Here is an 18,372-nt window from a genome sequence, read left to right on the forward strand (position 1 = left end):
CCCATACTTTTCGGATTTTCTAAGGTTGACGACGTACACAAAGTCGAGCATTTATGTGTGGCTAAAACATATAATTTAGTAACTCCCTCTAGTTTTTTATAATGTCGGCTAGTTCTTTTTTTGCTAAATAGCTGAGGTTCATTCTGATTGGATGCAGAACATGTGTTTCCTCTTCATATACAACAATATTCATATATCTTCGGAAAATAGTATTTTTTTCCCCATTGGAATAACTTTAGGTAACTGCAAGGTGTTTCCATACAATCTTTGCTGTGCAGGAGTTTGAAGAAAACTCTCCATCTATAGCCTGAAAACGATACCAAATCTGGACTTTGACTAGGCCATTCAAACATAAGACTATATGCTTTTGACTAACCACTCCATGGTTGCTTTAGCTGTGTATTTATGGTTGTATCACGCTCAAAGGTGAACCTTACCTTCAGTCTTAAAGTCTCTTTGCCTCCAACAGGTTTTTTTTTTTACAATATTGTCTCTGTTCAACTCAATCTGTTTCCCCACAAATTCTGACCAGCTTCCCTGTTCAAGAATTATGTCCCCACAGCATGATGCTGTCACCAACGAGTTTTACTGTGGGGATTGAGTTTTGAAGATGCGCAGTGTTAGTTTCTCTACACCATAGCCTTTAACATACTGGTCATAGAAATGTAGGTTTTGCTCTCCTCTGACCAGAAAACCACCGTTTCATGAGACATTTCATGGCTGTCTTTTAACTGTTTTTTTTTCTTGCTACTCTTACAAAGAAAAAAAAAAGCCAGAAGTATAGTGCATCACTAATAGGAGTACTAGTGGCTCTCCTGAGCAATTCATCTCTACAGCTCCTCCAGAGTCATTATTGGCCCTCTGCTGCAGCACAATGCAAACAAGGCTTTCCACATGATTGTTTTTTTTTTTTTTTTTTTTTACATTTGAGTGACATAGATTTCTTTTTTTTAATTCAGCATAAAACTATGCGCTACATTGTTTTGGTCATTGACATAAAGTTCAGATAAAAGGCTTTAATGTTTATGCCTGAAGCCTGACTCAAGCCTTAATGTCTACTCATGCAGAGTATTGTGTGATTTAAAAAAAAAAAATCTTTAGTTTTTCATTAAATACATACATTTGGATGGAACTTTACAACATGATTACTTATATCAAATTTTTGTTGTCAGGCTTGATCCAAGAGCACAGTTACAAAACAACTAATAGTATCATCTGCAAAACATGTTAATTATAATAAATGAATGACAGAAAACTTCTGCAGGACATCGGTGAGGAAACTGAAACACAAAAAGTCCCAGTTTATTAGAAACATAAAGGATTTCTAGAAAACAACTGGATTAAGTTTCCTAACCATTACCTGTTCCATCAGATTAATAGTTGTAGTGTGATTGTGTGAAAGAGATTCTGGCTTCTGCACAGGCTTCAGGGGTCAAAAAAAGGCATGATTTGGGATAATGTTTGTGATTTCTACATGAACGTTTTCATAACCTCTGACTTCAGTTTGGCTTCTCCCAGGGAGCTCTGCAATGCTGAGACACTTGGACATCTCTCGCTGTGGTGCAGACATGATCCTTCAACAACAGCAGTCATGCAATCCCTCAAACTGTTCCCTGTTAAAAAGGTTTAACCTTAAAGGAATCAGTATCCTGATAATAGAAGGTAGATGTAACCATTTATTATTGTCATTGCTAAACATTCCTGATCCACATTTCAATGTATTACAGAGGAATAGATTAAAAAATTTTTTTGGCGATGTTTCAATCTTTTCTTACTTTCTATTGATGTGTTTCTTTTTTTTACTTTTAATAAGAGGGAAGAAAGACTTATTCCACGGCTCAATCTCAGAGATTGTTGTTTGACTTCTGAGCTCAGTTTAAAGAGGAGCAAATGATAGAAAGTTTTTGCAGGTAAACAACAGATTAGATTTTTCTTCATCAGCTACCATAGATGATGGGATAAAAAAAAGCTTTTTTTTATTCTAAACATAATAGGGATAGAGTGGGAAAAATCTATTAAAAATATAACAAAGAACTTAAAGACCCCATGAGTGGGCAGAGGGATGAAGAATGACATCAAGCCTCAGACTCCATCAAATGCGGCTAACATGTTTGAGGTATCCTCTGTCATTACGGTCCAGTTCCAAACATGCTTTATCCCTATAGACTAAACCATGTTCAAACCCATTGATAGTCCTCCTTTGCACCACATTTTGATTCTGTTGGACATACTTTTATATAGTTGCCTTCATTTCTACCTTTGTTGGCTTGTAGATTTTCTATGAAAAAGGATGAAAACCATGATTCCTGGTATAAGTGATTCTTTATGGATGACAGACAAAAAGTTGCACTAATTTTAGCTCCCATCTTAAATTCTTAGGATATTCAGGGTAGCAAAGGAAGATCCAGACTGCTGTGCTAAATCCGTACAGCCTTCATATTTGCAGACGCCGTTATGCGACAGACGTGTACATAGATGATGGTGCTGCTCAAATTGGAACTACAGCCATCTGGAAAAGAACTACTGGAAACACAAGTAACACTGATGTAGAAAACAGCTGAAGCTCTAAATTAGGGGTGTCAAACTGGTTCCAGAAAGGTCCGTGTGGCTGCAGGTTTTCTTTCCAACCAGGCAGTAGCACCAGACTCCAGTCATCTCATCAAGTCATCATGTTCAGATTGGACTCACCTGATGAGATGACTGGAGTCTGGTGTGTTATTGCTTGGTTGGAAAGAAAATCTGCAGCCACACAGCCCTTTCTGGAACCAGTTTGACACCCCTGCTCTAAATCATAAAACCCCAAAACATATGAAGATGCATCTCACAGACATTGGATGTGATGAAATTTAAAAAAAATCTCTTTCATCAAAGCAATTTTACAAAACTAATTTATCCTCCATCTAGAGTGAAAGTACAGACCGTAAACCTTGACATTATCAATTCTCTCCATGCACCATTTTCTTAAGTCACTGAGAGCTATAAAAACTTAAAAAGTCCATTATATTTTGGAGATGCCATGCACTTAAGAGACAACAGTGTTTTAATCTGAAAAACTCACACGAAGAGAAAAGACAATTAGGAGAAATTTATTGATACAATTACTTTGTCTTTGGCGCTCAGACCTCGGCAGGAAACATAGAGCTTAATTTTGATAGATATGCATGAACAGAGCAAAGAATAGGGCTGTTTCCCGCCAGGCCTGAAACTGGTGGGGGAGTGGAGATGGATGAAGTTGGTCAGTCGGTAGACTGCTGGTTAGAGAGACGGGATTCTGAGCTTTATGGGGAGATCCAGTGGATGCAGGAGCTGATGCTAGAGCTTCATTCAGGGACCTGGAAGATAGAAGTCCAGCTGGATAACACAGGTTGAGATAACCTTTCCATGATGAGCAAGCATGGAGCGACAGTGGAGAGGAAAAACCTCTGGCAGAACCAGGCTCAACATGGCAGTTTTCTGCCAGACCGGTTGGGATGAGACGGGAAACGCAGTAAGGAGGAATGACTCTCTGATGAGGCGTTAGCTACGAAGGTGGAGGAGGGGCTGGAGGTGGGTTGAAACTGTCATCTGAATGAAGTCACACATCGTATCCACAGCCTGCACGGATTGGAGGCCTTTTAACATGAACTTTGGATTTCGATTGGTTTGCTTGGGGGTGTGGTTGAAAGCTGATTGGCTGTGTTTTAGGTGGATATTGGAGAGCAATTAGTTTCATCAGTTGAACTTCCACCTGGGCTCCATTTTTTGATATTGTTTTACTTTATGTATAATAGTTAAAAGCAGAGGGCAAATTTCATTGGAATGTAGCCATCTGCAATGAAACTTATCGTGCAAACTCCTCGCCGAAAGCTTTAAGGCAAAGGGCTTTTTTTCTGTTGCACTTTGGAATCAATTTATTTTTTAATAAAAAATAATGGCTTTATCTTGAATGCTCTCCCCCATGAGACATGGCAGTGGTAGCATCGTGCTAAGGGGACGCTCTCCTTCAATTAAAGAAAAATTCCGGTCACCAAGGATTAATCAATGGATTATTAATCATACCTAAAACTAATACATTGGTGATGTTTTTAAGGAATAGTAACGCCTCACTCCTGACATCTTCCGACAGTGACTTCACGGAGAGGTAAGCCGAGCGCCGTTCTCCCCGCTTTAAAAGCAAAATCGATGGGAGGTACTAGACATATCTGAAATCAACAACAATTAAGTTGAAACAATTGAAATTCGCAAGAGCTATAGTTAAACTGACAATGCCTGCGTGCATGGCAGATGGATGTTGCAATTAAGGGTGTGCAAAATAATCGTCAAATCGATGCATCGTGATTCTAATTTTTGTGATCTACTGAATCGATTCTTGAAGGCAAGAATCGATTATAAAAAAAAAAAAAATGAACAAATAAAATACATTAATGGTTGGCGCACATCAATCAAACCAAGTGGAATACAACTTCCAGTCCAGCAGATGTCGCTGTGGATGTGTTGACGCCTGCTGCTTTGTGTCATAAGCATGTCCGGGCTGATTATCCTCATTTTGTTATTTTAAGTTTGATGAATCCTAAGATCTTTTTGTCAGTGTGTCCACGCCAGTAATAGTAATATTTCTGTCCAGTATTTGTTTTCATGGCAACACCTCCAAAAGTAATTTCAATAAATACAGCTATGTATAAATTCAGTTGCTTTCAGTTATGTATCAATTGAAGACACTATCCAGATCACACCCAGCCAGTCAGCCACTGGTAAGGGTTGTATCTTTTTCTTACAGTGTTCAGTGAAAATATCCCAATGCATCGCAATATTTCAAGTATCGTGATGCATCGTGATAGAATCGCATCGTGGCATGTGAATCGTGATTCGAATCGAATCGTGACTTCTTTGCCAATACCCACCCCTAGTTGCAATACATCTGGTTAAACTGGAAAAAACGTTCCAATTCATGATCCACCACCAGTTAGATTGCCAACTGCTGGCCAGAGAAAAAACTGGTCATTAATCCGTTACTCTCTGCTTCGCATAGTGCACTGGTCAACACCATCATGGATAATAGTGCATTGTGACAAACACAAGCACAGCACTGGGACTTGCTCAACAGCCGATACCGCACCGAGACGTCACAAACTGGTAGGTGGCGGTAGTGTTCTTTGAAAGACATGGATTTCTATAATATATCAAATTCAAAAAAATACTCTTAATTAAAAAAACGTATAATTTATTGGAAAGTATGTAATCATTTCATACTTAAAGTACGTTCAGAAATTTGTACTCTGAATGTGACCGGACTTTTCCTTTAAAGGGAGACCTGATGGAAATACATCCTGCAGAAGGTGACCCTGTAGTAAAATAAAACATTCATTGATCGTCATATTCTGATTTCCTTCATGAATATAAATGCTTGTTTTTAATCTCACTGAGATGCATTAGTGTAATAATGCAGACAAATCACAGACGCTTTACAAACTGGAAAATTGTTGGCAAAGTGTTTATTCCGAACAGACAATATGGACCATAAATGCGAAATACATTTCTCTATTAGTATAAAACCTGGCGACAAACTGAGGCTGAACATTCAGAAACAAGTTGGATGTGTAAAAAATAACATTTTGTCTCAACAACTGGCTGTATGCTGGACAGGAAACACCAAGCTAAAATCCAAACTTAAATAAATAAAACATAATCCCTTCTGATAATCCTGCATTTTTGTGCTCTCCCTTTAGTGTGAGCTGTCTGAAAGGTATTTTTGTAAAGCACTACAAATTTTTTAAATGAGTTTTAACAATGTATTAAACTGAAATTCATATATTTGTTTATCCTTAAAACAAAGTGCTCAGCAATGCATCGCTTATGTGATTGGAAAAGAAAAAGCTTCATGGGTGGTCTCTGTCAAAGACAAGTTAATCTGAACATTTTCCCTTCTAGTTTGGTCAGATTAGAATAGAAATCAGGCTCCTGCATGCTGCCATTTATATTTCCAAAAAAATAAACAAAGTGAAAATATATCCCTTATTTAATGAAATTCCCTTTTCAATGATATTTTTGTTGTGTTCGTTGTTGTGTTTTAACTTCAGCGGTAAGGTCAATTGTTCATAAGCTGAATTAAAACAAAAAAAAAAAGTGGTATTTAACTCCAGTAAAGTGGAAATGCTGGAAGCGGATGCAAAACAGCAGCAGCCTGAACAAATAAGCAGTTTAACAAGACATGTACCGGCATAGCAACATATTCAAATCAGTTTAGAAAAAAAAAAATAGTTAAATAATGAAAACATGCATGTTAGAAATCAGACCAGAACAACCTATTTGCATACGTACAAAGAAGTGGTTAACCCTGTATTCTTAAAACAAATTCAAGTTTCATTTTCTTCATTGTTTATATGGGCGCAGAAGTGATAGGATTTTCTTTTTATACTAGATTAATGCAGGTTATTCTTCAAAGTTTTTAATAGGACTTTTTACAACCTTCTGTAGCATGGAGCCACTGTAACTTTGATTTATGCCTTCAAGCTCCAGGGTGATGCATTCATTAAAAAACTACTTCCAAATAAAAAAAGAGCATCACATCTGGAGCTGTGGAGTGCTGCTGGTGAGAGACGAGCATTATGGGCTTTGCCGCTGTGATTGTCGGACTAATTCAATGGAGAATCCATTAATCAGGCCGGACGCTAAAACTCTAGCGGTAGTAGCGTCGACCATGTGGGTGTGGGGCTCTAAACGTGAACGGCACACTGATGGATAACGTACCAAATAACGGTTCACAATCACAAGGAGATACGACTTTTATCACAGTCATGCCGTCCAGATTCAAAACTGAATGCATGCAAAACTGCTTTCCCTAAGTCAATAAAAAGGATATGTTAAAGCAGACAAACAAATATTTATAATCTGTCTTAAATTCAACAGTTTGTATACAAAATATATATACACTTAAGTACAAGAGATTGCCTTTGGTTGACAAAAATATCTTAACATATATAACAGGCATTCAACATTATTGTACAGGAGTGAAACAAAGAAAAAAAATATGTACTCAGGATCATGTAATGATCATAAAGCTGATACCAAGTATCTAATCATTTTCATTCGGACAGCTCCAAATATTTAAAGTGCGTTTGCATCGTTTCCTCAGTATTAAACGTGAAAAAAAAAAAGAAATCTCCATCAGTAAGGCAGATTGGCTTTTTTTGTTCAGAAGGACACTAAAAGATTTAAGGGGCACAAACAAGAGGATGATCCTCCAGAGTGATGATTGTTAATGAGTTTAAGAATATTAAAAAAACCAAGAGGGAGTGATCATCATCACAGCTGTTGATATAAAACAGAGGACATTTTAAAAATACACACACATATATATTTATATATAGCAGCCTATTCACACACCATCTAGTGATGCTTTGGTGGAAACATCAGCCTGCAGTGCAGCCAAATAAAAACAAAAAAAAGGTTCATTCATAGTGGACATAACATCTGTGGAGGTCGGAGGGAGGGGCCTGTTATGCTCCTCGTCATTTTCGGCGACAACTTCATGAGCTCCTGGAGGTCCTTTGTGGTTCCCTGCCCCCTGCTGGCGAGGCTGTATCGACCACGCCTGCCCACCCAGGTTAGCAGGTTTTCCCCACTATAGGGTTATCACTGAAACAGAGAGCCGAATCACAATCCTCCATCAAAGCTGATTACAAATTCCACTATAAATCTGTTTGTTGTATAAAGCAGTGTGGACTTACAGGCTTCCGTACTGTGCCGTTATGTTATTCCTGCTGTTGTGCTGCCTCCGCAGCTCCTCCATGATGTTTCGGAGCTGTTTGAGGGTGTGAAACGTTTCTTTGGGTTCCTGAATGGTGAACTTGGAGTACTCCTCCTGCTCCCTCTGAGGACCCTGATACACCGCCATACTGGCACACGCATCTGAGGGAGCAAAACACGTTTCACCAGATTATACCAGATCTGACAAAGAGTGGACCTGCTGGAGAGGATCCAAACACTGATGCACGTGTAGAATATGCAAAGTATTAAAGAACAAAGATAAAGAAGAAGACTGGGAGCTGGTGAGAGGTAGGCTGCCAAGTGAAAAAAAACAGAACCGGATCTTCAACTGCTAGCGGTTACCCATCAGCTCAAACATTTGCTGACCTTCCATGTTTTGGAGCTTGGATTCATTAGAGGAGAGGAGGGAGAAGATCCTCTCTGCTTCGCGGTCACAGTCAATGTCCAGCTGCAGGTTGGCCAGCATGGTGCTGCAACAGGAAAGGACAGAAAAGATAAGGAGATCATTGAAGGAGACAAGATGGCATCAACTTTTCCAACTAAACTAGACTGGTTAGATCAAATAATAGCCAACAACGACGCCAAAAATATCACCTGGGGAAAATGTTTGGGGCTTCATTGAGAGAAAACTGCATTTAACCGTATAAAGTGAAAAGTCATTCTGAGGACATCAGACTTGTTTTTAAATAGGTACATTTTTCTCAGCAACTAGAAACATTTTCAAATCAAATTTGGCTCAATTCCTGCAAAGGTTGCAAAACACAAGTCCATAGACATGAAATTAAGAAGTTAATGAAACAATTTAAGATGCACCACTTTCTATACAATATTGGGGAACTGCTACCAGGAGATCTTTAAAATGTAAAAGGCACTGTTAAAATGCCTGGTTTCTAATTCTACCGAAATAAATGTTCATTAGGAAAATATGGATTTATCTGTATTTGATGTAATATTTAATCACAATATTGCTACTGAATGATTTAATGTTACTATACAGCCCCCCCATTAGTGGCAGCATCGTGGTAGGGGTTACTTTCCCATAGTGAAGCCTAAGCATGAACAGTCATTACTATTAAAATAGCTATAATGGCTGAAGATGAAGAGGTATTTTACTGGTTTAACATTAAAATGAGCCCAAAAAAGCCATTTTCTAATTTAGATTTATTTTTTCTTAAATGACGTGAATAATGTTAGGGAAATGATGCATCACTGGTGATATTTTGACTTTTAAACCACAGTGTTTAACTGGTCTACTGATGTTTATATCCTCTATTCGATGACAAGAGATTAGCCATTTTTCCAAAGCCTGATAAAACCAAAAGCCAACATCTACATAGGAGGCCAAAGTTAACAGAACAGCAGTCGGCTCTTTTTATTGGGTGTTAACTGTGATCTGCGGTGAGAATGTTTGGTGGTCTCCAGGTGATCTCATCTTATTTACGGGGATGATGTGGGATCAAGGCTTACATTGTGCACGGTTTACAGCCTGCAGCGTTGCTACTTTGGCTTTTGCAGCACTGCCACACTCCAGCGGTGTAGGTAGACGGATGATAAGTCGTCAGGCGTCCCTCGTTGCAGCGACTGACCTGGCCAAGGATCTCCAACCACTCACTCGCCTCCACGCAGTTTCCTGCCTGAACATAAAGAGGCTTCTCTGAGTGGACCACCTGAAACATCTAACACAGGAGAGGGAGGGAGAGAAAAAAAAACAGCATTTAGGCAAAGACAAGGTACTTCTTTTACACAGCATTAAATGTTACCAACTAACCTGTTTATGCTTGTAGCTACAGACAAAATGACTTACATTTTTGCGGTTAAAGGCACTTTCATCGAGCTTCTCCACCGCCTGGATGTTTTTGACGCTAATAGTGCAGAGGGCCTCTTTCCCTGTCAGGAAGAAAACACATGTTCATGTTTATACTAATCTTGATAATAGTGGTGGAGGTCTCAGTGCCATAAATCTCAACTGAACTCTGTCAGAAAACAAAGGAGTAACGTAATTAAACAAAAAGCATAACTTTAGAGACACCAGAGAGCAACAAAATCACCAAGAGCTGTGTCATTTTCTTCTGTCATTTCAACTTTACGCAGCTTAAAATTTCACATTTTGCTCCATTATAACAAAAATATATATATTTAAATATCTTTATTTCATTAGGATACTATTAGTGATGCACCGGAATGAAAATCCTCGGCCAAAAACTAAAAACTGAAACACTGAAAGAAGTTATGTCAAATATTAAAATAATTTCTGGCTACGATGTGTTATGACTCGATTAAGAAACCTCACAGTTTTTTAACTGAAGACATTTCAATAAATTAAAAATAATTCAATAGCAAACCTACCAGAATATTTATTTACCACTAATATCTTTTGTTAAGCCCTTTACCTTAGCAGAATCACTGGGAAACTTTCATGCCTTTTCAAACACGTGCACCACAGACGGAGTGGGCATGTTCGGTTTCAGTTTCCTTTTACATATTGCATTATTCTTATATTCAAAATGGTGATGGAGATGTTTGGATTTAGCTGGTATTTTCTGTCACTGAGACCAATCTGCAAAAAAAAAAAGGCCTTTGGCAAAAAATGGTGTATTTTTCGGTGCATCCCTATTCTATTGGACAGACCAGCAAAGACCAGAATAAAAAAGACATTAATCTTTTAAGATGTTTTACCAATTATCTCAAAAGTATGGAACACACTTTTATTTAGCCTCAGTACTTTAATGCCCCTAAATAAATAAAATCAAATAAGAACAATTGCCTTAAAGGGGACACATTATATATTCATAATATTAAATATATTAAAACTTCATAGTTACTACTTGGTATTTTTAAAATATAGCATGATATGGTAAGATGCTATAAGCACTAGCAACCCTATAGAACTTTTCATGTAAATGTAAATTTCTAATCATTTGGGCAGTTTCTAGAAGCAATAGAGACTGACATGGAGGGGAAAAAATGCACAAAATTTAATAAAGAAATTAAATAAAGAAGTTACTTCGTTAAAACTCACCTTTCCTTTTGTGGTAGGAGAGCTCTCTGTTGGTCACTCTCAGCCATCGCTTCTTAAAGTTTCTCTTAGAGAAGTTCTTCTTTCCGTGGGTGCGTTTCTGTACTTCCCTAAAAAAAGAAGAAAATACAAATTTTATAAGATCCATGATCAATCAGTTCTTTCCTTCTCAATTTTGTTCTGATCAAGTTTTATTGAGATTAAAAAAACAAGATGTGAAGCTTAAACGTTGAGAATAATTCGTAATCATATGCTGGGAAAATATTTGAGTCAAAGAAAAGAAAAACTTAGCATTATGCAGTATGCTTGCTGTGCTGTAAAGACTCACCCCTCCTTAAGAACCACTGCATCCTCCTGTCTGCTGGACTCTTTGTTCACGTTGGAGGAGATTTCGTCCAAAAACTACAAGAAAAAAAGTCAACACTAAATCGATACAGAAAATCAGAACTAATTATGTGTGGACAGTAGAGCAGCTGTTAGTAATTAAATACCTTTTTAACTTTTTCTATGCACTTTTCCTCTTGGAATGATTTGTAGAAATCATACATGTGGCTTTCTTTAAAACTGGACTGAAAACCAAAACAATGAACTGGTCAGAGCTAGAACATGTATTGTAGGAGAATACCACAGTATGAATCTTTCCAAGATTCTTTCTCTCCTTACCAGTTTTTTTGACAAACTACCCCAGCTGCCAAGGGTCTGAATAGTTTTAGAGATGAGAGTGAGGGTGCGGGCGATCTCAGGATCCTGGAAGTACAGAAATCACCACCATGAGGTCCGTTTACAGAGCAGCACATGGAGTAACCTGGTACTAGAAGTTTTGCACTTACAGGGTGGTGGGATCGGAGCTGGAACGAGTGTGGGGAGAGAACGGCCACAGCAAAAAAGCGCAGGAACACAAAGCTGCTCACAGCCGAGTACTGAACATGTGGGTCGCCTATGAACAGAACAAACTTGTTGTGACCAAAAAAGAACAGGGAACCAAAACAAAGACTGTGCAATCCGCATGATTTGGCTCCCCCTACTGGCAGATGTAACCAATATCTCACTTGCAACAGCATAGCTCTAAAATTAATTAAGCTGAGGTATATTTTCAATAAAAGGTAACTTATTTTGCTTAAGTGGGAAAAACAGGCAACTTTCTGAAAGCTTGATAACTTTTGAAGTGTAAAATCATTTATAATCAGCTTTAGCTAGAGCATTACCTTGGAAACGTTTGCAGGCCAGGTGTCTGAGGGACCTAAAGACGTCACACATGAGGGGAGGACAGTTGGAGCTCGACTGGGTGATTGAGGAGAAAACCTTCTGGACATAAACCTGAAGGTTTTCCTGCAAAAGTTGTAAAACAAAATGTCCTACATCATTGAAAAAAATAGGCGATGGAATTATCTTCTTTTAGTGAATCAATTACCTCAACCTTCTTTTCTATTATTCCTAAAAAACAGTAATGAGACTTACCTTGTTGACCTCCACATTGTCCCCTTCCTTCAGTTTAATGGGGTCTATCTCACATGTTTTGTTGGAATCACAAATCTATGAAAAAGGAAACAAGAAGACTAATCAGCACACAAGGAAGGACAGGGTGGAGTCAGACATGAGGGGTGAAGCATAAACAGAGATTTCCTTTATTGCCAAAGACTTATTTTTAAAACAGATTCTTTTACAGTCAGAGCTTGGCACTAAGATCTGTAATGAGTGATCCCACCGTGTCTGAACGTGTGGAGGAACTCAACATGTACTAAATATTCTACTGTTCTAAATAACTGGGTTTGTTTAGTCGTTACTTGTAACTACAAGTGAACCTCGCCTCAATCCAAGATGGCTGACAGACGGCCGCATTTGTTGACCGTTAGTGCAATATCCTGTAAATCCTTTGTATCAAGGCGAACTCTAAAGTAAAATATAACAATTTAAAGGAGAGGGCCAGTACAAGTAATGTTTTTTTAAATATAGGTAGGAAACTGTAATTAATGACTGAGTGTGTAGAAATGCAGCTATTGAAAATAATTTATTGATACTTTTAGCAAATTAACACTTTTAAATAAGCAAACTTTTGAAATATAGATAAAAAAAGATTCTTGTGCATGTTTAATGAACTGTAAATGGGAAAAAAAAAAACTATAGATAACAATATATTCAGTCCTGTAAGTATGTGTCCATCCACTGGAAGTCATGAATTGTTGAATGCATGTCTAACAGGTCATGTAGTTTTTAATCATGCACTTAAAAGAATAGAGACAAATAAAAATTAAAATTCAGGATTTCATAATTTATGTATCAGGGAGGAATGGCTAAATACATTTTAGAAGAAACTAGGGCTGAAACAAGTTATCAGATTAATCGTGATTAATAAATAATTGAACTAACCGTCAACTAATTTAGTAATTAATGAAGGGTACACATCTACAGATTTTGCATTAAAGATGATAAACCTTTGTCCTTCAATGCACTCTATTCAGAACTCCTCAATTGGCAGATTTTCAAACATCGGTCTTTTAGGAATCCTTTATAATCTGATTATTAATCGACTATTTGAAATAATAATAAACAGTTCAAATAATTAGCTAAATAATCATTAGTTGCAGGCCTAACGGAAACATCAGCAGAGCAGACTAGTTGATGTCCACGACTAGTTTGACAAAAAATGTGACTGTGTGTCTATTTGTATGAAAATAAGTAACCCATCTGCTGAGCAAGGATAGATTTTCTAACCAAGCTAAAAAAGAGCAGGGAGGCGACAGACATTCAAATCATAGAAAAGAAAAAAAAAAACATTTTAATCTTGCCTTCAAAGTAAATTTATCCTTTTAGTCGTAAATTGGGCTTCCAGACTGGATATAGCGACAGGTTAGACCTCAAACCTACTAAAATTTGCACATTGGCAAGTTTGACACAAAAATGCAGCTGTGTTAGCAGATGTTTTTGGTCCTGACCTACTAATTAAAGCCCGTTGTGGTTTCGTTACGAGTGTGTCTGATTCTTTGAGTTTGTCTCTTATTCATACCTCATCAATAACAGGCTTCAAGGTAACAGCCAGGTAACTCTTTCCCACTATCTTCATCATGTCGTCAATGCAGCGAGTGGCCAGCGAGTTGCCTCGGAATATAGTGTTAGCCTCCCTGCACCGGCAAAAGAAAGACTATTAGATGCACATCCATAACAAAAAACAAGGCAATGTGACGCCTAACAGATAAATCTAAACATACAAAGACTCTAATTAAAAATAAACCTGAAGGAAATTTAAATTGAAAGCTTATTTTCAATTTCTCTGCTACTTCCTGTTTCGTATCGATCCAAACTTACACTAATATGACAAACGAAAAGGACGCTTCCAATCATCCTTACTCAAACTATTTCCAAATTAAATTTCTATGTCTGCTTTAACTGAGCAAAAAAGAAAAGGTGACTCACTGAGTGTTGTCCAGCTCTAGCGCGGCCACAGCAGAGACAAAAGGCACAAAGCGATTGTGGTACAGCAGCAATCGAACCATGGGCAGGACGGCCTCGTAGCGCTCTCTGAATATGTCCCCCAAGATGTGAGCTGCTGATGCTGAGATTGGCTGAAGGAGAACAAAAAGCACATCAACGGAAAAACTGAGAAGGTAAAAAAAAAAACTGAAGCTGGGCTTAAGGGAGCTGCAAGGGTCAAAAAGCAGGAGGAAAGTGAAAGAGAAGGAAAACAGTAAGTGATCGACATTGATTACTAAACGCTGCATTGACCACCGGTTCAGGTTCAGCTGTTGTTTCAGCTAAGGGTCCTACCTTCACATCGGGGGATTTGAGCAGCAAATTGCAGAGAGGTGTGTAGCAGGCAGAGGGCAGCACCGTGTCTTCGATGTAATTGAGCTTTAAACGTAGTTGCCCTAAATCATCAGACTTCGATTTGCTGCCCGTCCCTTTGGGCTGGAGGAGATACCTAGAATCAGAAAGAAAGAAAAATTACAGAGTTGCATGGGAATAAAAAAAAAACGTTTTTTTTCTTAAGAATCAGTCCTAAATGAATTAGTTTGAGTCTTTGTGGATAAAAGGGTAAACAGTGAGAGTTTGCTATTAAACCACAACCTCATGCTCCTACAAGAACATGGACCCCTTGTTCTTGCAGGAACAACTACATGTGGGACAAAATGAGTAACTCTAAGCTGAGGTCAAGATATAGAGGAGGAGGAGAAGATTAAATGCTGGATCGATCTGAAAAAACCTTTATAATCAGTTAAATTCATGCTTTGATGGGACTTCTACAATATTCAGAAAATGGCATCAAGAATTTCAGGGATTCAAAATGGAAAAAAAAAACACTTTGCTATTAGAGCATTTTTAAATGGTTTTCAAATTAAAATGAATTTAAAGCCTTTTGGCTACAGTTCAACAGAAAAACATTAGGTTAAAAAAAACAACATAAAAATGCAAAAACAATAAGTTCTGGATTAAAAAAAGAACAGGTTTCATCTGACTAAAGTACTACTGCTGTTTGGAAGAGGTAAACCAATCTTATTCTAATTATTTCAACAATAAAGTTGTAATTCTCATCCTCATCACAGATTCCATGTAATATGTATAGTACAGTTTATCTTTTAATTTCCTTTTATTTTCTGATTTTCTTACTGTTATCGTTTCATCATGAAACATCGATCAAAGTTTTGGTGGAAATTCAGAAACTCGGCACTGTCAACGTGTTTTTCTAAACAAAGTTTCCAATTTAAACCAGTTGAGAAAAATAAAACTTCCCATGATACATATATTACACATATTAGACCAATTAAGAATTCATGTGATCAATGCTCAGGTAAACTGAATGTGGACTCACAGCAAACACACACTTCAGATGATCATGTACAATGTTGTTTTCTACAAAATAAAAAAACAAAAAAAAATGGTGCCTGGACTATGAGGTAACACAGGACATGAGGTAATGCCACCATGCAAAGAGCCACCCACGCACTACACTCGCCGCCTTCATGTACCAACAGATTGCTATCTGGCATAATCCCATATCACCTAGTCCGACGCAAAGCTGGGCCACATCCACACAAAGGAAAACTGCTGAACACAGATATCTGGGAAGGTTCCTTCAGTCACCTTGTAGTAGCTCTAAAACTTGGCAGAACACGTTGTCCTGAAATGTGTGATTTGTGGAGGTTGTGGTTTAATAGCAAACTCTCACTGTTTACCATTTTATCCACAAAAACTCAAACTAATAAACTACCATAAAGCAGCAACAGGCTTCACTCAAATGTTAGGCCCCTGGGCCCTAAAGATAAATGGAGGGCCTTCCAATCAAAACAAATCCATGAAGGGAGCGCTTTTATCAAATTAGACTGTATTCCAGAGAGCACAGTGTTCTTTAAAACAAGATAAAAAACCGAAGTAGCCTTTGAGCTGCATCAGGCTCATGACCGACATAACAAAGCTGCTGTTTTCATCCAAAAAAGAATGAAGCCAGGCTATGGTTGTTCGGTGTGACAGACATTATAATCCGTCTCTAAGTGTGGCAATTCCTGCAACTTGCTGTAAATTCATTGAAAGGGTGATGTGTTTGAATTTAATGCAAGGAAGCAGAAAGTCACACAGTATGGGATTCTCCAGCGTACAGAGCCTGAGGCGCCAGGGAAAAAAGCCCTAATCTTAAAAAAAAAACAAAAAACAAAAAAAACTAAGATGTCAGATGGGAGGAGCTTGTAACGTAATGATCAAAAATATTACAACTGTTTTGTGGTTGCCATGACCCACATGACTGAGGATTTGCACAGGGATGAACACTATTATTTGTGCATTGACAATTTTAATTTAAATAGCAGTTATTTGGCAGTTTGCCAAAAGTTATGTAGGAGACAAGATGTGGATTAAGGTCCTCTGATCAGGTGAGGCAAAAAAAAAAAAATGCTATGGAATGTAGAAAAATCCAGAACATACCCCATCGCCATGTGTCCATCCAGTTCTCATAATAACTTTGACCAAATTTTCAAATATTGAAAGCAGAAAGTGAGGATTAGAAGTATTTCCTTTCAGCTTGCAGCAAATTACCAGAAATGAATTTAAATCGAGCTTGGTTGTAATAACCTGGAAGTTGAAGTAGAAAACTAGCGTGGACCAAAAGGTTTTTATGAATGTGTTGCAATCGGACATGTTATGCTTTATTTAACATGTCAGCTAGTATTAGATTCTAATGCTTGCATGCCAGGTAGGATGCCGGCAGCAGAAACAGCTGATCAGTCATGCGAGGTAAATGTTTGGAATGTCGGAACTTATTTTACAAATATGTTTCCCCCACTTTTTTAGTGGATTTAATATTTTCTTGAAATAATCAAAAACCTCCTCAAGTGAGCATGAAAACGTTTTCCCCAAATTTAGGAAGTTGGTTTAAATTTTGATGTTTCCATCAAGCCTTTCCGATGTGAAACTTTAAATGTGCTTAAAAGAAATCTTGATGGAAACACGTCATTAGTAAAACACAAGGAAAACAGACAGAAAATGAACCAGAACTAAGTAATGACTTTTATGGCTTGACCGGTTTATAATAATGACCCAGTGAAAGACCTGAAGAACAGAGGAATGTATGCAAGACTATTATACAAATATGTTTGGTGACAATTTCAGACTGCAGAAGTACAAAGCTAATTTAAGAAGCTTTACATATAAATAGTAGCAAAAACTATTCATTTAAAGCAAAAACCATTTGAAAACAAATGGCTATAAAAATGCACATGATTCTTCATATTGGTCCAAATAAAACTTATTGGTCCAGTTTTTTTTTTTAATGCATTAAACTTTGTTTTCCAACAACACTTTAGTATAAATCAAGATAAAATTAATAAACATAATTAATAATAAAACCACTTACCGTATTTTCACGACTATAAGGCGCACTTAAACGTCTTTTTTTTCCCCTCAAAATGTGCGGTGCGCCCTTTGGTGCGGTGCGCCTTATGTGTGTTGTAACTGCTACTTTTGAGACCACCTCATTGAGGAGATGATGAAAGAGTGGCTGAATGTAAGGAGACCAGGTGTTTTTTTTCCACTCATCACCATCGCTGTTAATCTGTGACTCCATGCGTGCCCATCTCACAGCTGATGTCAAAAACATGGGGAAACAAATTAACACTGTGCTCGCTGTTCAACCGCTCCACATCGGTGTGAACCGGACGCAGCAGGTGCAGCAGAAGCAGCGAGTTTACATGCAAAGTCAATGGTTGACGCGCGTATAGGTGCAGCAAAAGGTCCCGCAGCGCGTTTTGAGCTGCAGGAGCGTTTAAGCATCTGCCAACCCGCTGCTGCTGCTCGAGATGGAAAAATTGAAGTTTTGCTGCTGGACGCGCCACATCAACCAATCAGAGAAGCAGATCTGGGAGCTGACAGCGAGACAGACAGCGCTCTGATGACATATGGTATTAACGCCAATGAAAAGGGCTGGATGGATGAGGAGATGATGAAAGCGTGGCTGAGGCAGGTGTATGTGAGGAGAACAGGTGTTTTTTTCCACGCATCACCATCGCTGCGTGCCCATCTCACAGCCGATGTGGAAAAAAAAGGTGAATCAAATGGATACTGTGCTCGCCGTTATCCCGGGGGGTCTGACAAAGGAGCTTCAACCGCTCGACATCGGTGTGAAGCGG

General features: G+C 38.1%; 1 protein-coding gene across 1 annotated transcript in view; it reads right to left on the minus strand.

The window, feature by feature from the left end:
* Positions 1-5,456: 5,456 nt before the first annotated feature.
* The window catches only part of rasa2 (RAS p21 protein activator 2), a 34,898-nt gene continuing 21,982 nt past the window's right edge, over positions 5,457-18,372 (minus strand). The window contains exons 10-24 of the mRNA XM_038267987.1: positions 14,525-14,678; positions 14,174-14,322; positions 13,767-13,881; positions 12,221-12,295; positions 11,968-12,091; positions 11,593-11,699; positions 11,426-11,509; positions 11,254-11,331; positions 11,091-11,164; positions 10,766-10,872; positions 9,551-9,633; positions 9,214-9,422; positions 8,113-8,216; positions 7,707-7,887; positions 5,457-7,614 (exon numbers count right to left, since the gene is read on the minus strand). Coding sequence (XP_038123915.1) covers positions 7,584-7,614; positions 7,707-7,887; positions 8,113-8,216; positions 9,214-9,422; positions 9,551-9,633; positions 10,766-10,872; positions 11,091-11,164; positions 11,254-11,331; positions 11,426-11,509; positions 11,593-11,699; positions 11,968-12,091; positions 12,221-12,295; positions 13,767-13,881; positions 14,174-14,322; positions 14,525-14,678 — 1,675 coding nt within the window. The 3' untranslated portion in view covers positions 5,457-7,583. The remainder of the gene's footprint in view (positions 7,615-7,706; positions 7,888-8,112; positions 8,217-9,213; positions 9,423-9,550; positions 9,634-10,765; positions 10,873-11,090; positions 11,165-11,253; positions 11,332-11,425; positions 11,510-11,592; positions 11,700-11,967; positions 12,092-12,220; positions 12,296-13,766; positions 13,882-14,173; positions 14,323-14,524; positions 14,679-18,372) is intronic.

The sequence above is a fragment of the Cyprinodon tularosa genome, unplaced genomic scaffold, assembly GCF_016077235.1.
Source record: "Cyprinodon tularosa strain WSP-4 unplaced genomic scaffold, ASM1607723v1 ctg69, whole genome shotgun sequence".
Lineage (NCBI taxonomy): Eukaryota > Metazoa > Chordata > Actinopteri > Cyprinodontiformes > Cyprinodontidae > Cyprinodon > Cyprinodon tularosa.